Genomic DNA, 19,742 nt, shown 5'->3' with positions numbered 1-19,742 from the left:
ATTTTGAGGGGCTTTGGGGTCTTCGAGGAGATTTTTGGGGCTCCCTGAGGAGATCTGAGGTGGGTTTTGGGGGGATTTCAGGGGAAATCGGCGGGTTAGTGGGGTAATTGGGGGTCAGGGGTAATTGGGAGGGTCTGGGGGGTAATTAGAGGGTAATTAGGGGGGTTCATTAACCAGGAGGCTCCCCCCAGTGCCCCACATGGCGGATTCAAGGGCCCCCCCGAAGTGGAGGACCAATAGAAACGGGGCTGGGGGGGACCCTGGAGTGCCCCAGGAGTTCAGGAGGGGACCCAGGCATCCGGGAGGGACCCAGGCGTCCGGGAGGGACCCAGGCGTCCGGGCCTTTATTTACAATCCAGTGCAATAGATATGGGCGGGGCCATGCGGGGGGCGGGGCCATGCGGGGACGCGGGGGCGGGGCAAATCCAAGATGGCCGCCGACAGGAGGGTGTGGCGGCGCCGTCCAAGATGGCCGCGGGAAACCGGAAGTAGCCGTGGAAGCGAGGCGAGGAACGCCGGAAATGCCCTTCCAAGATGGCCGCCGCACCGGAAGTGGCCGTCGGGGGAGGGGAGCCGGACCGGAAGTGCTTTCCCGCGGTGGCCGCCGGACCGGAAGTGCCCCTCCGAGGTGGCCGCGGCGCCGGAAGTGGCCACGGGGGGGAAGGCCGATCCGACCGGAAGTGGCCACGGAAGGGGGCGGAGCGGGCCGGAAGCGGCGTTCCAAGATGGCCGCCGGGCGGGGGGCGGGGTCAGGCGCGGGGGGGGAGGGGCCGGCTGACCCTTACGCAGCCCCAATGGGCCGCGCGCAGCAGACACGCCCCCGCCCCCGCCCCCAGCGCCGCCCACCCCGCGTGGATTGGCCGGAAGCGCCGGGCGGGGCCCCACGTGCCCACCTGCCGGGGGGCAAAGGGGCGGGGTCACAGGTCACCGGACGCCTGGGTCCCTTCCTTACCCCCCCATTTAATCCCTGCCCTCCCGGACGCCCGGGTCCTTTTACCTGCGTCCCCTTTAAGCCCCGTGTGCTTTAAGCCCCGCCCCCTTTAAGCCCCGCCCCTTATAGCCCAACCCCCTTCGCCCCTGCCCACTTGAGGCCCCGCCCTTTTAAGCCCCGCCCCTCAATCCCTTCCCCCCTCAAGCACTCCAATCCCCCCATAGAACCCAATTGCCCCCCAAGCCCCGCCCCCTTGACCCCGCCCACCCCCAAGCCCCACCCCCCCCCTTGAGCCCCACCCCTTTGGGCCACGCCCCTTTAAGCCACGCCCCTCACCCCCCACTCCCCAGCGCTTGGATCTCCCGTTGAACCCTTTCCCGTTAAGCCCCGCCCCCCTCAGGCCCCGCCCCCCTCAGGCCCCGCCCCCGTTACCGCCAGCCCGGCGGCCGCTCCGGCCAATAGCAGCGCGAGGAGGAGGCAGCGCAGGCACCGCCCCCGCGGGAAGCGCCGGCCAATGGCCGAGCTGCAAAGTTGCGGGGTCAGCATGGGCCACGCCCACCCGCAGACCCTGCCCAAACTTTTGGGTCCATTTTTGGGTTAGTTTGGGTCTATTTGTGGTCAGTTTGGGTCCACTCGTGGCCATTTTGTGTCATTTTGGGTCCATTTTGTCTCATTTCGGGTCTGTTATGGGGTCGTTCCGGGGTCTGTTTGGGGTCCCAGGCCCCGCCCACCCCGCCTGTCAATCACCCCCCACCTGTCAATCACTTACACCTTCCGGCAATGGGGACAACGCGCCAGCGACCGCTCCGGAGGCTCCGCCCACTGTGGGAGGGGGGGGCGGGGTCAGGGGGACACGCCCACCGAGGCCCCGCCCACCCCGGGGGTAATTAGGGGATAATTAGGGGGTAGTTAGAGGATCTATGGGATAATTGAGGGGTAATCGGGGGGTAACTGGGGGCCTGGGGGGTAATTAAGGGGAGATTGGGGGATAATTAGGGGACACTATGGGACACTGGGAGACATTGAGGGGTCACTGGGAGGGACTGGGATGAACTGGGAAGGACTGGGAGGTCACTGGGATGAACTGGGATGAACTGGGAGGGACTGAGGGGTCACTGGGAGGGACTGGGATGAACTGGGAGGGACTGGGAGGGAACTGGGAGGGACTGGGAGGTCACTGGGATGAACTGGGAGGGACTGGGAGGGACTGAGGGGTCACTGGGATGAACTGGGAGGGACTGGGAGGGACTGAGGGGTCACTGGGATGAACTGGGAGGGACTGAGGGGTCACTGGGATGAACTGGGATGAACTGGGAGGGACTGGGAGAGAACTGGGAGGAACTGGGATGAACTGGGAGGGAACTGGGAGGGAACTGGGAGGGACTGGGAGGGAACTGGGATGAACTGGGAGGGAACTGGGAGGGACTGGGAGGGAACTGGGAGGAACTGGGAGGGACTGAGGGGTCACTGGGAGGAACTGGGAGGGACTGAGGGGTCACTGGGATGAACTGGGAGGGACTGGGAGGGACTGAGGGGTCACTGGGATGAACTGGGATGAACTGGGAGGGACTGGGAGGGACTGAGATGAACTGGGAGGGACAGTGGGACCCACAGGGGATAACGAGGGGGGGGCGGGGCTTATCCCGAGGGGCGGGGCTGGCGCCGGCAGTGGGCGGGGCCAGGGTGGCAGTGGGCGGGGCCCGGGCGGCGGTGGGCGGGGCTCACCAGGAAGGGGCCCCCGCAGTGGGCGCAGGACACGCGCACTCCAGCAGGGGGCGCGTCGGGGCTCGGGGCACCGGGCGGGAGCGGAGACAGCGAGATGATGCGTTTACTGGGGAAACTGGGGTTACTGGGGCAGCGGGGGGCACTGGGAGGGACTGGGGGGCACTGGGAGGGACTGGGAGGGATCTATGGGGCACTGGGAGGGACTGGGGGGCACTGGGAGGGACTGGGAGGGATCTATGGGGCACTGGGAGGGACTGGGGGGCACTGGGAGGGACTGGGAGGGACTGGGGGGCACTGGGAGGGACTGGGGGGCACTGGGAGGGACTGGGAGGGATCTATGGGGCACTGGAGGCAACTGGGGGAAACTGGGTCCCTCCCAGTTCTCTCCCAGTGCCCCATTGATCCCTTCCAGTCTCCCCATTCCTCACTCCCAGTTTCCCCAGTCCCCCCATTCCCAGCCCATTTCCTTGCCATTCCCAGTTTCCCCAGTCCCCCCAGCCCACTCCCAGTTTCCCCAGTGCTCCCACTCCATCCCAGTCCCCCCAGCCCATTCCCAGTGTCCCCAGTGCTCCCACTCCATCCCAGTCCCCCCAGCCCATTCCCAGTTTCCCCAGTCCATTCCCAGTTTCCCCAGTCCATTCCCAGTCCATCCCAGTCCCTCCCAGTGTCCCCGTCCATTCCCAGTCCCTCCCAGTCCATTCCCAGTCCCTCCCAGTGCTCCCAGTTTCCCATTCCCAGTGCCCCCAGTCCATCCCAGTCCCCCCAGCCCATTCCCAGTTTCCCCAGTCCATTCCCAGTACATCCCAGTCCCTCCCAGTGCTCCCAGTCCATTCCCAGTGCTCCCAGTTTCCCATTCCCAGTGCTCCCAGTCCATTCCAGTCCCTCCCAGTCCATTCCCAGTGCTCCCAGTCCCCATTCCCAGTGCTCCCAGTCCATTCCCAGTCCCTCCCAGTCCATTCCCAGTGCTCCCAGTCCCCATTCCCAGTGCTCCCAGTCCATTCCCAGTCCCTCCCAGTCCATTCCCAGTGCTCCCAGTCCCCATTCCCAGTGCTCCCAGTCCATTCCCAGTTTCCCCAGTCCATTCCCAGTCCATCCCAGTCCCTCCCAGTGCTCCCAGTCCATTCCCAGTCCCTCCCAGTCCATTCCCAGTGCTCCCAGTTTCCCATTCCCAGTGCTCCCAGTCCATTCCAGTCCCTCCCAGTCCATTCCCAGTGCTCCCAGTCCCCATTCCCAGTGCTCCCAGTCCATTCCCAGTCCCTCCCAGTCCATTCCCAGTGCTCCCAGTCCCCATTCCCAGTGCTCCCAGTCCATTCCCAGTTTCCCCAGTCCATTCCCAGTCCATCCCATTCCCTCCCAGTGCTCCCAGTCCATTCCCAGTGCTCCCAGTCCCCATTCCCAGTGCTCCCAGTCCATTCCCAGTTTCCCCAGTCCATTCCCAGTCCATCCCAGTCCCCATTCCCAGTGCTCCCAGTCCATTCCCAGTTTCCCCAGTCCATTCCCAGTCCATCCCAGTCCCTCCCAGTGCTCCCAGTCCCCACTCTCAGTGCTCCCAGTCCCCATTCCCAGTTTCCCCAGTCCATTCCCAGTCCATCCCAGTCCATTCCCAGTGCTCCCAGTCCATTCCCAGTGCTCCCAGTCCATTCCCAGTCCCTCCCAGTCCATTCCCAGTGCTCCCAGTCCCCATTCCCAGTGCTCCCAGTCCATTCCCAGTGCTCCCAGTCCCCACTCCCAGTGCTCCCAGTCCATTCCCAGTTTCCCCAGTCCATTCCCAGCCCATCCCAGTCCCTCCCAGTGCTCCCAGTCCCCATTCCCAGTTTCCCCAGTCCATTCCCAGTCCATCCCAGTCCCTCCCAGTGCTCCCAGTCCATTCCCAGTGCTCCCAGTCCCCACTCTCAGTGCTCCCAGTCCCCATTCCCAGTGCTCCCAGTCCATTCCCAGTGCTCCCAGTCCATTCCCAGTCCCTCCCAGTCCATTCCCAGTGCTCCCAGTCCCCATTCCCAGTGCTCCCAGTCCATTCCCAGTCCATCCCAGTCCCTCCCAGTGCTCCCAGTCCATTCCCAGTGCTCCCAGTCCCCATTCCCAGTGCTCCCAGTCCATTCCCAGTCCCTCCCAGTCCATTCCCAGTGCTCCCAGTCCCCATTCCCAGTGCTCCCAGTCCATTCCCAGTTTCCCCAGTCCATTCCCAGTCCATCCCAGTCCCTCCCAGTGCTCCCAGTCCCCACTCTCAGTGCTCCCAGTCCCCACTCTCAGTGCTCCCAGTCCCCATTCCCAGTTTCCCCAGTCCATTCCCAGTCCCTCCCAGTCCATTCCCAGTGCTCCCAGTCCCCACTCCCAGTGCTCCCAGTCCATTCCCAGTTTCCCCAGTCCATTCCCAGTCCATCCCAGTCCCTCCCAGTGCTCCCAGTCCATTCCCAGTGCTCCCAGTCCCCACTCCCAGTGCTCCCAGTCCATTCCCAGTGCTCCCAGTCCATTCCCAATCCCTCCCAGTGCTCCCAGTCCCTCCCAGTCGCACCAGTAGGCCCGTGGGCAGGCGATGCGCTGGGCGCTGGCCCCACAGACCAACAGGCAGTTGCACGGACACCTCACGTATTTCTTCCCCGCGGGGGCCGTGCGGATTGGCTGCGACCGGGCGGCGGGGCCTCAGGACACGCCCCCCCTGCCACACCCACCCCGCCCCTTCAGACCCCGCCCCTCAAGCCCTCAAACCCCGCCCCTTTCAGCCCCACCCCCTTCAGACCCCGCCCCTCCCATAGGCTCCACCCCCTCAAAGCCCCTCCCCTATAAACCCCGCCCCTCATGCCCCACGGCTTTAAGCCCCACCCCCTTTAAGCCCCGCCCCTTCGAGCCCTCAGCCCCCAAGCCCCGCCCCCTTAACGCTCCACCGCTTTAAGTCCCACCCACTTCAAGCCCCACCCCTCGGTCCCCACCCATTTAAGCCCCACCCACTCAGCCCCCGCCCCTTCAGCCCCGCCCCCACCATGGCCCCGCCCCTCAGGTCCCGCCCCTCCCCGTGGCCCCGCCCCTTTAAGCCCCACCCCTTTAAGCCCCGCCCCTTTAAGCCCCGCCCCTCACCGTGGCCTCCCCGCAGCCCCCGCACTTCACCACGTGCTGCCGCCCTTTGCCCTCCACGCTGATTGGCCGCTGGCACACGCGGCACGCCACGGCCGGCCCCGCCCCCTGCTCCTCCCGGGCCACGCCCCCTCCGCCCAACGGCGAGCAAGGGGGCGGGGCCTCCGCAAGCCCCGCCCCTCCGCCACCTGCCAATGGGAAACGGGGGGGGGGGGGGTGAGTGGTGCGTGGGCCCCGCCCCCCCAACCCCGCCCCTACACAGACCCCGCCCCCCAAACCCCGCCCCTACACAGACCCCGCCCCCCAAACCCCGCCCCTTCACAGACCCCGCCCCCCAAACCCCGCCCCTACACAGACCCCGCCCCCCAAACCCCGCCCCTTCACAGACCCCACCCCCCAAACCCCGCCCCTTCAGAGACCCCGCCCCCACAAACCCCGCCCCTTCACAGACCCCGCCCCCAAACCCCGCCCCTTCACAGACCCCACCCCCAACCCCGCCCCTTCACAGACCCCACCCCCAACCCCGCCCCTTCACAGACCCCGCCCCCACAAACCCCTCCCCCCGCAAACCCCGCCCCTTCACAGACCCCGCCCCCCAAACCCCGCCCCCCACAAACCCCGCCCCTTCACAGACCCCGCCCCCAAAACCCCGCCCCCCACAAACCCCGCCCCTTCACAGACCCCGCCCCCAAAAAAACCGCCCCTTCACAGACCCCGCCCCCAACCCCGCCCCTTCACAGACCCCGCCCCCCAAACCCCGCCCCTTCACAGACCCCGCCCCCCGCAAACCCCGCCCCCCGCAAACCCCGCCCCTTCACAAACCCCGCCCCTCCCAAACCCCGCCCCTTCACAGACCCCGCCCCCAACCCCGCCCCTTCACAGACCCCGCCCCCCGCCCCGCCCCCCCCCCGTCCCCTCACCGCCCCCCTGGCTCCCGCCGGTTCCCGCCTCGGGCGGCAGCAGCGGCGAGCGCTCCCCGTCCGCCATGGCACCGCCGGCCGCCCGCCCATTGGCCCGCCCGCCCCACGTGACCCGCCCGCCCGCCCCTCCCATTGGCCGCCGCTCCGCCGCCCGCCCCTCCCGCCGCGTTCCCATTGGCCCGCCTGCTTCACGTGACGCCCGCCCCGGCCCCGCCCCGCCCCCGCCGCGTTGCCCGGCAACCGGCGCGCCCGCCCATTGGCCGCCGCGACTCGCGCGTTGCCGCGGCCCCGCCCCCGCGCCGGTCTCCATGGCGACGCCGCAGGCGGAGGGCGGGGGGGGGGGCGGGGGGGCGAAGCGCGGGCGGCGATTGGTCGAGACGGGGGGCGTGGCCGGCGTGGTGACGTCACGGCGGAACGGACTATATAAGGGGAGGCGGCGGAGCCGGCGGAGCCGGCGAGAAATGGAGGGGAGGTGAGAGGGGCACTCCTGGGTCCCTTGGGGCACTCCTGGGTCCCCTCCCGAACTCCTGGGTCCCCTCCCGAACTCCGAGGTCCCTTGGGGCATTCCTGGGTCCCTTCCGAACTCCTGGGTTCCCCCCCCCCCCCCCAAACTCCGAGGTCCCTTGGGGCATCCCTGGGTCCCTCCCGAACTCCTGGGTTCCCCCCCAAACTCCGAGGTCCCTTGGGGCATTCCTGGGTCCCTCCCGAACTCCTGGGTTCCACCCCCCCCCCCCAAATTCCGAGGTCCCTTGGGGCATTCCTGGGTCCCTCCCGAACTCCTGGGTTCCCCCCCCCCCCAAACTCCGAGGTCCCTTGGGGCATTCCTGGGTCCCTCCCGAACTCCTGGGTTCCCCCCCCCCACAAACTCCTGGGTCCCTTGGGGCACTCCTGGGTCCCCCCCGAACTCCTGGGTCCTTCCCGAACTCCTGGTTCCCTTGGGGCACTCCTGGGTCCCCCCCGAACTCCTGGGTCCCCTGGCCAAGGCCCCGCCCCCCATCCCAAAGTCCCTTTGGCCCCGGGCCCGGGAGACCCAGGAGTTCGGGAGGGTCAAAGGTCGTGCTGGGGGGAGGTGTCTGTGGGTCAATGTGTGGGGCTGGGGTTACTGGGGGGTCAGTCTGGGGGTCAATCTATCGGTGTCTCTGGGGGTCCCTGGGGGTCACTCTATGGTCTCTATGGTCTCTGTGGTCTCTGTGGGTCACTCTGTGGTCTCTATGGTCTCTGTGGGTCTCTATGGGTCACTCTATGGTCTCTGTGGGTCTCTATGGGTCAGTCTGTGGGCCACTCTACAGTCTCTATGGTGTGTAGGGGTCACTCTATGGGTCTCTATGGGTCACTCTATGGTCTCTATGGTCTCTGTGGGTCTCTATGGGTCACTCTATGGTCTCTATGGTCTCTGTGGGTCTCTATGGGTCACTCTATGGGTCACTCTACAGTCTCTATGGTGTGTAGGGGCCACTCTATGGGTCTCTATGGGTCACTCTATGGTCTGTATGGTCTCTGTGGGTCTCTATGGGTCACTCTATGGTCTCTATGGGTCACTCTATGGTCTCTATGGGTCTCTATGGGTCACTCTATGGTCTCTGTGGGTCTCTATGGGTCACTCTATGGTCTCTGTGGGTCTCTATGGGTCACTCTATGGTCTCTGTGGGTCTCTATGGGTCACTCTATGGTCTCTGTGGGTCTCTATGGGTCAGTCTATGGTCTCTATGGGTCACTCTATGGTCTCTGTGGGTCTCTATGGGTCACTCTATGGTCTCTATGGGTCACTCTATGGTCTCTATGGTCTCTGTGGGTCTCTATGGGTCAGTCTATGGGTCACTCTATGGTCTCTGTGGGTCTCTATGGGTCAGTCTATGGGCCACTCTACAGTCTCTATGGTGTGTAGGGGCCACTCTATGGGTCTCTATGGGTCACTCTATGGTCTCTGTGGGTCTCTATGGGTCACTCTATGGTTTCTATGGGTCACTCTATGGTCTCTATGGTCTCTGTGGGTCTCTATGGGTCAGTCTATGGGCCACTCTACAGTCTCTATGGTGTGTAGGGGTCACTCTATGGGTCTCTATGGGTCACTCTATGGGTCTCTATGGGTCACTCGATAGTCCCCACGGTCTCTGTGGGTCAGTCTGTGGGTCCCTATGGGTCTCTATGGGTCACCCTATAGTCCCCGTGGGTCTGTCCCCAGCTACGCGGCGGCGGCGGAAGCGGCCGATTGGCTGCGGGGGCGGCTGGGGGGCGTGTCCCCGCGCGTGGGGCTGATCTGTGGGTCCGGCCTGGGGGGGCTGGCGGGGGCGCTGGAGGGCGCACAGAGCGCCCCCTACGGGGACGTCCCGCACTTCAAACCCGCCTCCGGTGAGCCCGGGGGGACTGGGGTCACTGGGAGGGACTGGGGGGTCACTGGGAGGGACTGGGGGGTCACTGGGATGGACTGGGAGGGACTGGGAGGGACTGGGGGGTCACTGGGAGGGACTGGGAGGGACTGGGGGGAACTGGGAGGGAACTGGGGGGGTCACTGGGAGGGACTGGGAGGGACTAGGAGACACTGGGGGGTCACTGGGATGAACTGGGAGGGACTGGGAGACACTGGGGGGTCACTGGGATGAACTGGGAGGGAACTGGGAGACACTAGGGGGTCACTGGGATGAACTGGGAGGGAACTGGGAGACACTGGGTGGTGACTGGGAGGGAACTGGGAGACACTGGGGGGTCACTGGGATGAACTGGGAGGGACTGAGAGACACTGGGGGGTCACTGGGAGGGAACTGGGATGAACCAGGATGGACTGGGATGAACTGGGATGTTGCTGGGAGGGAACTGGGAATCACCAAGAGTCACTGGAATGATACTGGGATGTTACTGCGAGGGGGTTTGGGGTCACTGGGAGGGACTGGGAGACACTGGGGGGTCACTGGGATGAACTGGGAGGGAACTGGGAGACACTGGGGGGTCACTGGGATGGACTGGGAGGGACTGGGAGACACTGGGGGGTCACTGGGATGGACTGGGAGGGACTGGGAGGGAACTGGGAGACACTGGGGGGTCACTGGGATGAACTGGGAGGGAACTGGGAGACACTGGGGGGTCACTGGGATGAACTGGGAGGGACTGGGAGACACTGAGGGGTCACTGGGATGAACTGGGAGGGACTGGGAGACACTGGGGGGTCACTGGGATGGACTGGGAGGGACTGGGAGACACTGGGGGGTCACCGGGATGGACTGGGAGGGACTGGGAGACACTGGGGGGTCACTGGGATGAACTGGGAGGGACTGGGAGACACTGGGGGGTCACTGGGATGAACTGGGAGGGACTGGGAGACACTGGGGGGTCACTGGGGGGTCACTGGGATGAACTGGGAGGGAACTGGGAGACACTGGGGGGTCACTGGGATGAACTGGGAGGGAACTGGGAGGGAACTGGGAGACACTGGGGGGTCACTGGGATGAACTGGGAGGGACTGGGAGACACTGGGGGGTCACTGGGATGAACTGGGAGGGAACTGGGAGGGAACTGGGAGACACTGGGGGTCACTGGGAGGGACTGGGAGACACTGGGGAGTCACTGGGATGGACTGGGAGGGAACTGGGAGACACTGGGGGGTCACTGGGAGGGAACTGGGAGAGACTGGGGGGTCACTGGGAGGGAACTGGGATGAACCAGGATGGACTGGGATGAACTGGGATGTTGCTGGGAGGGAACTGGGAATCACCAAGAGTCACTGGAATGATACTGGGATGTTACTGCGAGGGGGTTTGGGGTCACTGGGAGGGACTGGGAGGGACTGGGGGGTCACTGGGATGAACTGGGAGGGACTGGGAGACACTGGGAGGGGGTTATGAGGGGACTGGGGGTCACTGGGAGCTACTGGGGCCACTTACTGGGAGCACTGGGAACATACTGGGATGTCACTGGGAGCACCGGGGTATCGCTGGGGGGCACTGGTAATGTCTGGGGGGCTCATACTGGTCTATACTGGTTTATACTGGGGGGGTCTCTGGGCAGCCTGTACTGGTCCATACTGGGAAGGACTAGGAGAGACTGGGGGACCCTTACTGGTGCATAGTGGTCTATACTGGTGCATACTGGAAAGCACTGGGGAGGCCTTGGGGGGTCTCCGGGGGGTCGATGCTGGTCTATACTGGTCTATACTGGTCTATACTGGTTTATACTGGTCTATACTGGTATATACTGAGAGAGACTGGGGGGGTCTCTGGGGAGCCTGTAGTGGTCCCTACTGGTCTGTAGTGGTTCATACTGGCCCGTACTGGTCTATAGTGGTTCATGGTGGCCTCCACTGGTGTATACGGGTTCATACTGGTGTGTACGGGTTCGTACTGGTGTATACTGGTTGATACTGGTTTGCTCTGGCGCAGTGCCCGGCCACGCGGGGCGGGTGGTCTGGGGGCTCCTGGGCGGGGTTCCCGTCATCGTCCTGCAGGGGCGGAGTCACCTCTACGAGGGACACGGCCCCGCCCAGGTCAGCCCCCGGACGCCTGGGTCCCTTGGGGAACGCCTGGGTCCCTCCCGAACCCCTGGGTCCCTTGGGGAACGCCTGGGTCCTGTGGGGCACTCCTGGGCCCCTCCCGAACCCCTGGGTCCCTTGGGGCACTCCTGGGTCCCTTGGGGTACTCCTGGGTCCCCTCCCGAACCCCTGGGTCCCTTGGGGAACGCCTGGGTCCCTCCCGAACCCCTGGGTCCTGTGGGGCACTCCTGGGTCCCTCCCGAATGCCTGGGTCCCGTGGGGCACTCCTGGGTCCCTCCCGAACCCCTGGGTCCCGTGGGGTACTCCTGGGTCCCTCCCGAACGCCTGGGTCCCGTGGGGCACTCCTGGGTCCCTCCCGAACCCCTGGGTCCCTTGGGGTACTCCTGGGTCCCCTCCCGAACCCCTGGGTCCCGTGGGGCACTCCTGGGTCCCCCCTGACCCCCACGTCCCCCCAGTCCCTGAACTCCTGGGTCCCTCCCGAACTCCTGGGTCCCTCCCAAACTCCTGGGTCCCGTGGGGCACTCCTGGGTCCCCCCCAAACTCCTGGGTCCCTCCCGAACTCCTGGGTCCCTCCCGAACTCCTGGGTCCCTTGGGGCACTCCTGGGTCCCCCCTGACCCCCACGTCCCCCGAGTCCCTGAACTCCTGGGTCCCTCCCGAACTCCTGGGTCCCCCCTGACCCTCATGTCCCCCCAGTCCCCGAACTCCTGGGTCCCTTGGGGCACTCCTGGGTCCCCCCTGACCCCCAAGTCCCCGAACTCCTGGGTCCCTCCCGAACTCCTGGGTCCCCCCTGACCCCCATGTCCCCCCAATCCCCAAACTCCTGGGTCCCCTCTGACCCCTACGTCCCCCCAGTCCCCGAACTCCTGGGTCCCTCCTGAACTCCTGGGTCCCCCCTGACCCCCATGTCCCCCCAGTCCCCGAACTCCTGGGTCCCTCCCGAACTCCTGGGTCCCTCCCGAACTCCTGGGTCCCCCCTGACCCCCATGTCCCCCCAGTCCCCAAACTCCTGGGTCCCTTGGGGCACTCCTGGGTCCCCCCGACCCTCATGTCCCCCCACTCCCCGAACTCCTGGGTCCCTCCCGAACTCCTGGGTCCCCCGACCCTCATGTCCCCCCACTCCCCGAACTCCTGGGTCCCTCCCGAACTCCTGGGTCCCCCCTGACCCCCACGTCCCCCGAGTCCCTGAACTTCTGGGTCCCTCCCGAACTCCTGGGTCCCTCCTGAACTCCTGGGTCCCCCCTGACCCCCACGTCCCCCGAGTCCCCGAACTCCTGGGTCCCTCCCGAACTCCTGGGTCCCTTGGGGCACTCCTGGGTCCCCCCTGACCCCCACGTCCCCCGAGTCCCCGAACTCCTGGGTCCCTCCCGAACTCCTGGGTCCCCCCTGACCCTCACGTCCCCCCAATCCCCAAACTCCTGGGTCCCCGCTGACCCCCATGTCCCCCGAGTCCCCGAACTCCTGGGTCCCTCCCGAACTCCTGGGTCCCCCCTGACCCCCACGTCCCCCCACTCCCCGAACTCCTGGGTCCCTCCCGAACTCCTGGCTCCCTCCTGAACACCTGGGTCCCTTGGGGCACTCCTGGGTCCCCCCTGACCCCCACATCCCCCCAGTCCCCGAACTCCTGGGTCCCTCCCGAACTCCTGGGTCCCCCCGACCCTCATGTCCCCCCACTCCCCGAACTCCTGGGTCCCTCCCGAACTCCTGGGTCCCTCCCGAACTCCTGGGTCCCTTGGGGCACTCCTGGGTCCCCCCTGACCCCCACGTCCCCCCAGTCCCCGAACTCCTGGGTCCCTCCCGAACTCCTGGGTCTCCCCCAAGCTCCCGACCTCCCTGGGGCGCTCCGCTCGCGCAGGTGGCGCTGCCGGTGCGGGCGCTGGCCCTGCTGGGCGTGCACACGCTGGTTCTGACCAACGCGGCCGGCAGCCTGCGGCGCCCCCTGCAGCCCGGGCAGCTGCTCCTGCTGCGCGACCACATCGACCTCCCCGGGCTGGCGGGAAACGGCGTCCTGGTGGGGCCCAACGATGAGAGGTGGGGGGGACCCGGGAGTGCGGGGGGACCCGGGAGTGCCCCAGGGGACCCAGGAGTGCCCCAGGGGACCCGGGAGTGCGGGGGGGACCCGGGAGTGCCCCAGGGGACCCGGGAGTGCGGGGGGACCCGGGAGTGCCCCAGGGGACCTGGGAGTGTGGGGGGACCCAGGAGTGCCCCAGGGGACCCGGGAGTGCGGGGGGACCCAGGAGTGCCCCAGGGGACCCGGGAGTGTGGGGGGACCCAGGAGTGCCCCAAGGGACCCAGGAGTGCCCCAAGGGACCCGGGAGTGCGGGGGGGACCCAGGAGTGCCCCAGGGGACCCGGGAGTGTGGGGGGACCCAGGAGTGCCCCAAGGGACCCGGGAGTGCGGGGGGGACCCAGGAGTGCCCCAGGGGACCCGGGAGTGCGGGGGGACCCAGGAGTGCCCCAAGGGACCTGGGAGTGCAGGGGGGACCCAGGAGTGCCCCAAGGGACGTGGGAGTGCGGGGGGGACACAGGAGTGCCCCAAGGGACCCGGGAGTGCAGGGGGGACCCAGGAGTGCCCCAAGGGACCCAGGAGTGCCCCAGGGGACTCGGGAGTGCTCCAAGGGACCCAGGAGTGCCCCAGGGGACCCAGGAGTGCGGGGGGGGACCCAGGAGTGCCCCAGGGGACCCAGGAGTGTGGGGGGGACCCGGGAGTGCGGGGGGGACCCAGGAGTGCCCCAAGGGACCCGGGAGTGCCCCAAGGGACCTGGGAGTGCCCCAGGGGACCCGGGAGTGCGGGGGGGACCCAGGAGTGCCCCAAGGGACCCCGGAGTGTGGGGGGAACCAGGAGTGCCCCAGGGGACCCGGGAGTGCGGGGGGGACCCTGGAGTGCAGGAGGGACCCAGGAGTGCCCCAGGGGACCCGGGAGTGCGGGGGGGACCCTGGAATGCAGGAGGGACCCAGGAGTGCCCCAGGGGACCCGGGAGTGCAGGGGGGACCCAGGAGTGCCCCAAGGGACCCAGGAGTGCCCCAGGGGACCTGGGAGTGCAGGAGGGACCCAGGAATGCCCCAAGGGACCCAGGAGTGCAGGGGGGACCCGGGAGTGCAGGAGGGACCCGGGAGTGCGGGGGAGACCCAGGAGTGCCCCAAGGGACCCAGGAGTGCCCCAGGCGACCCAGGAGTGCCCCAGGGGACCCGGGAGTGTGGGGGGACCCAGGAGTGCTCCAAGGGGACCCAGGAGTGCAGGAGGGACCCCGGAGTGCCCCAGGGGACCCAGGAGTGCCCCAGGGGACCTGGGTGTGTGGGGGGACCCAGGAGTGCCCCAGGGGACCTGAGAGTGCAAGAGGGACCCAGGAGTGCCCCAGGGGACCTGGGAGTGTGGGGGGACCCGGGAGTGCGGGGGGGACCCAGGAGTGCCCCAGGGGACCCGGGAGTGCGGGGGGGACCCTGGAGTGCAGGAGGGACCCAGGAGTGCCCCAGGGGACCTGGGAGTGCGGGGGGATCCAGGAGTGCCCCAGGGGACCCGGGAGTGCGGGGGGACCCGGGAGTGCGGGGGGACCCAGGAGTGCCCCAGGGGAGCCGGGAGTGTGGGGGGACCCAGGAGTGCCCCAGGGGACCCGGGAGTGCGGGGGGACCCAGGAGTGCCCCAGGGGACCCAGGAGTGCCCCAAGGGACCCAGGAATGCCCGGGGGGACCCAGGAGTGCCCCAGGGGACCCAGGAGTGCGGGGGGGACCCGGGAGTGCGGGGGGGACCCGGGAGTGTGGGGGGGACCCAGGAGTGCGGGGGGGACCCAGGAGTGCGGGGGGGACCCAGGAGTGCCCCAGGGGACCCGGGAGTGCGGGGGGACCCAGGAGTGCCCCAGGGGATCCGGGAGTGTGGGGGGGACCTGGGAGTGCAGGGGGGACCCAGGAGTGCCCCAGGGGATCCGGGAGTGCAGGGGGGACCCAGGAGTGCCCCAGGGGAGCTGGGAGTGCGGGGGGGACCTGGGAGTGCGGAGGGGACCCAGGAGTGCCCCAGGGGACCTGGGAGTGCCCCAGGGGACCCGGGAGTGCGGGGGGGACCCAGGAGTGCCCCAGGGGACCCAAGAGTGCCCCAGGGGACCTGGGAGTGCAGGAGGGACCCAGGAGTGCCCCAGGGTACCCGGGAGTGCGGGGGGGACCCAGGAGTGCCCCAAGGGACGTGGGAGTGCGGGGGGGACCCAGGAGTGCCCCAGGGGACCCGGGAGTGCGGGGAGGACCCAGGAGTGCCCCAAGGGACCTGGGAGTGCTCCAGGGGACCTGGGAGTGCAGGAGGGACCCAGGAGTGCCCCAGGGGACCCGGGAGTGCGGGGAGGACCCAGGAGTGCCCCAGGGGACCCGGGAGTGCGGGGGGGGACCCAGGAGTGCCCCAAGGGACCCGGGAGTGCCCCAGGGGACCTGGGAGTGCAGGGAGGACCCAGGCGTGCCCCAAGGGATGTGGGAGTGTGGGGGGGACCCAGGAGTGCCCCAGGGAACCCGGGAGTGCGGGGGGGACCCAGGAGTGCCCCAGGGGACCTGGGAGTGCAGGGGGGACCCAGGAATGCCCCAAGGGACCCAGGAGTGCGGGGGGGACCCGGGAGTGCCCCAGGGGACCTGGGAGTGCGGGGGGAACCAGGAGTGCGGGGGGGACCCAGGAGTGCCCCAGGGGACCCAGGAGTGCCCCAAGGGACCCAGGAGTGCAGGGGGGACCCAGGAGTGCCCCAGGGGACCTGGGAGTGCAGGAGGGACCCAGGAGTGCCCCAGGGGACCCAGGAGTGCGGGGGAGACCCAGGAGTTCGGGGACTGGGGGGACCTGGGGGGTCAGGAGGGGACCCAGGCGTCCGGCCGGCGCCCCCACCCCCAGCCCCGCCGCAGGTTCGGGCCGCGTTTCCCGGTCATGGCGGCCGCGTACGACCCCGGCCTGCGGCGCGCGGCCTTGGCCTTGGCCCCGCCCGCCCTGCGGCCCCGCCCGGGCGTGTACGCGGGCGTGTCCGGCCCCGCCTACGAGACCCCGGCCGAGTGCCGCCTGCTGCGCCGCCTGGGCGCCGACGCCGTGGGTGAGTGCGCCCCGAACCTGCCCCGGAATCCCCGAAGTATCTGTGCCCAAAATCGCCCCAGATCCACACCGATCTGCCCCAAACGCTGCCTGAAACCTGCCTCAAAATCTGCCCCAAAGCCCCCCGGAAACCCCCGTCGGAATCCCCCCAAACGCCACGCGAAATCTGCCCCGAATCCACCGCAAAATCTGCCCCGAATGCACCCAAAATCTGCCAGAAATCCACCCAAACGCCGCCCGAAATGTGCCCTGGATTTCACCCTGAAAGCACCACGAGTGCACCCAAAATCCACCCTGAAACCGCCCCGAATGCACCCAAAATCCGCCCCGAATGCACCCAAATCCGCCCCGAATGCACCCAAAATCCGCCCTGAATCTGCCCTGAATCCACCCAAAATCCGCCCTGAATCTGCCCCGAATGCACCCAAAATCCACCCAAAATCCGCCCTGAATCTGCCCCGAATGCACCCAAAATCCACCCAAAATCCACCCTGAAATCTACCCCGAAATCTGCCAGAAATCCACCCAAACGCTGCCCGAAATCCACCCTGGATTTCACCCTGAAACCGCCCCAAATGCACCCAAAATCCGCCCTGAAACCGCCCCGAATGCACCCAAAATCCGCCCTGAAATCTGCCCCAAATCCACCCCAAAATCTGCCAGAAATCCACCCAAACGCCGCCCGAAATGCGCCCTGGATTTCACCCTGAAAGCACCACGAGTGCACCCAAAATCCGCCCTGAAACCGCCCCGAATGCACCCGAAATCCGCCCTGAAATCTGCCCCGAATGCACCCAAAATCCGCCCTGAAACCGCCCCGAATGCACCCAAAATCCACCGCAAATCCACCCAAAATCCACCCTGAAACCGCCCCGAGTGCACCCAAAATCCACCCTGAAATCTGCCCCAAATCCACCCCAAAATCTGCCAGAAATCCACCCAAACGCCGCCCGAAATCCGCCCTGAATTTCACCCTGAAACCGCCCCGAATGCACCCGAAATCCGCCCTGAAACTGCCCCGAATGCACCCAAAATCCACCCTGAAACCGCCCCAAATCCACCCCAAAATCACCCCAAATCCACCCAAACGCCGCCCGGAATCCGCCCCCACCTGGTTCTAAGTCCACGAGCGGCCCGGGAAGAGATTAAGCTCCTAAACCCGGTTCTAAGGCCCCCGAAAAGGCCCCGGATCTTGCTGGAAAAAGCCGCGATCGGCCCCAAAACCGGGGCGTGTGGCCTAAGGGGGGGCGTGGCCTAAGGGGGGCGTGGCCTAAGGGGGCGTGGCCCAAGGGGGCGTGGCCCAAGGGGGCGTGGCCTAAGGGGGCGTGTCCCCGCAGGGATGTCCACGGTGGGCGAGGCAGCGGCCGCGCGGCACCTGGGCCTGCGCGTGCTGGGCCTGTCGCTCATCACCAACATGGCCGCCGGGGGCGGGGCCAGCGACGAGGAGGAGGAGGAAGAGGAAGAGGAAGCGGAAGGGGCGGGGCCGGGCGCGGCCACGCCCAGCGAGCACGCCGCCGTATTGGAGGCGGCCGAGGGCGGGGCCCGGCTGATCCGGCAGCTGCTGGTGGCGCTGGCGCCGCTCTTGGCCAATCGGGACGCGCCGGGGGAGGGGGCGGGGCCGTGACCCGGGGGTCAGCGGGGGGGTGGTCTTGGGGGAGTTTGAGCTTAATCCTGGCTTGGTGCTGGGTTAGGCCGGCGTTAATCCGGGGTTTGATCCCAGGTTAATCTTGGGTGAGTTCCACCTTAATTCTGGGTTAATCTCGGTTTGGTTTAATCTGGGTTAACCTCGGGTTATTTTGGCCGTAATCCTGGGTTAATACTCAACTAGTCCTGGGTTAATCGGGGTTTAATCCCAGGTTAATCTTGGGTGAGTTCCACCTTAATTCTGGGTTAATCTCGGTTTGGTCTCATCTGGGTTAACCTTATGTTAGGTTGATCGTAATCCTGGGTTAATACTCAATTAGTCCTGGGTTAATCGGGGTTTAATCCCAGGTTAATCTTGGGTGAGTTCCACCTTGATCCTGAGTTAATCTCGGTTTGGTCTAATCTGGGTTAACCTTATGTTAGGTTGACCGTAATCCTGGGTTAATACTCAATTAGTCCTGGGTTAATCGGGGTTTAATCCCAGGTTAATCTTGGGTTAGTTCCACCTTAACTCTGGGTTAATCTTGGGTTACTTTGGCCATAATCCTGGATTAATTCTCAACTAGTCCTGGGTTAATCGGGGTTTAACCCCAGCTTAATCTTGGGTTAGTTCCACCTTAATTCTGGGTTAATTTTGGGTTACTTTGACCATGATCCTGGGTTAATACTCAATTAGTCCTGCGTTAATCGGGGTTTAATCCCATCTTAATCTTGGGTGAGTTGCACTTTGATCCTGGGTTAATCTCGGTTTGGTCTCATCTGGGTTAACCTCGGGTTATTTTGACCGTAATCCTGGGTTAATACTCAACTAGTCCTGGGTTAATTGGGGTTTAATCCCAGGTTAATCTTGGGTTAGTTCCACCTTAATTCTGGGTTAATCTCGGTTTGGTCTCATCTGGGTTAACCTTATGTTAGGTTGACCATAATCCTGGGTTAATACTCAATTAGTCCTGCGTTAATCGGGGTTTAATCCCAGGTTAATCTTGGGTGAGTTCCACCTTGATCCTGAGTTAATCTCGGTTTGGTTTAATCTGGGTTAACTTTATGTTAGGTTGACCGTAATCCTGGGTTAATACTCAATTAGTCCTGGGTTAATTGGGGTTTAATCCCAGGTTAATCTTGGGTTAGTTCCACCTTAACTCTGGGTTAATCTTGGGTTACTTTGGCCATAATCCTGGATTAATTCTCAACTAGTCCTGGGTTAATCGGGGTTTAATCCCAGGTTAATCTTGGGTGAGTTCCACCTTGATCCTGGGTTAATCTCGGTTTGGTCTCATCTGGGTTAACCTTATGTTAGGTTGACCGTAATCCTGGGTTAATACTCAATTAGTCCTGGGTTAATCGGGGTTTAATCCCAGGTTAATCTTGGGTTAGTTCCACCTTAATTCTGGGTTAATTTTGGGTTACTTTGACCATAATCCTGGGTTAATACTCAACTAGTCCTGGGTTAATCGGGGTTTAATCCCAGGTTAATCTTGGGTTAGTTTAATCTAGGTTAATCTTGGGGTAGTTTGACCGTAATCCTGGGTTAATACTCAATTCATCCTGGTTTAATCCCAGATTAATCTTTAGTCCCGCTTTAAACTCAGGTTAATCCTGGTTTAATCGCACCTTAAAGTCAGGTTAAAACTGACTTAATCCTGGGTCAATCCAGAATGAATCCAGAGTTAATCTTGGCTTAGTTTAATGTGGATCAATCTTGGGTTAGTTTGACATTAATCCTGGGTTAATACTCAATTAGTCCTGGTTTAATCTGGATTTAATCTTGGGTTAGTTCCGCCTTAATCTTGAGTTAATCTTGTCTTATTTCTGGGTTAATTTTGGCTTTGTTTGGCCTGCCTTAATCCTGAGTCAGTCCTGGGTTCATCTGGGGTTAGTCCTGCCCTAATTTGGGTTTAATCCTGAATAATTCTGGCCTTGATCCTGAG

The 19,742-nt window shown here is 65.0% G+C and overlaps 2 protein-coding genes across 3 annotated transcripts; one reads left to right on the top strand and one right to left on the bottom strand.

Moving 5' to 3' along the window:
* Positions 1-130: 130 nt before the first annotated feature.
* LOC135999487 (type 1 phosphatidylinositol 4,5-bisphosphate 4-phosphatase-like) lies at positions 131-6,717 on the bottom strand. Of its 2 annotated transcripts, XM_065653056.1 has the most exons (7): positions 6,646-6,717; positions 5,729-5,913; positions 5,169-5,275; positions 2,657-2,762; positions 1,701-1,753; positions 1,364-1,454; positions 140-893 (listed from the first exon to the last, which is right to left on the bottom strand). In XM_065653056.1, the coding sequence occupies exons 1-7, from the start codon at positions 6,710-6,712 to the stop codon at positions 750-752; spliced, it is 753 nt and encodes a 250-aa protein (XP_065509128.1). In that variant the 5' UTR covers positions 6,713-6,717; the 3' UTR covers positions 140-749. The 2 variants fall into 2 exon arrangements, with proteins under 2 accessions (XP_065509129.1, XP_065509128.1); XM_065653057.1 differs by lacking the exon at positions 2,657-2,762 and having other exon boundaries at positions 131-893.
* On the top strand, positions 6,711-17,794 carry LOC135999326 (purine nucleoside phosphorylase 1-like). The gene is made up of 6 exons (XM_065652888.1): positions 6,711-7,117; positions 8,828-8,994; positions 11,016-11,119; positions 12,980-13,155; positions 15,990-16,171; positions 17,508-17,794. Exons 1-6 carry the CDS (start codon positions 6,711-6,713, stop codon positions 17,792-17,794), a joined length of 1,323 nt encoding a protein of 440 aa, XP_065508960.1.
* Positions 17,795-19,742: the final 1,948 nt, after the last annotated feature.

Source organism: Caloenas nicobarica, chromosome 28 (genome assembly GCF_036013445.1).
Source record: "Caloenas nicobarica isolate bCalNic1 chromosome 28, bCalNic1.hap1, whole genome shotgun sequence".
Lineage (NCBI taxonomy): Eukaryota > Metazoa > Chordata > Aves > Columbiformes > Columbidae > Caloenas > Caloenas nicobarica.
This window is presented reverse-complemented; position numbering and strand designations above follow the sequence as displayed.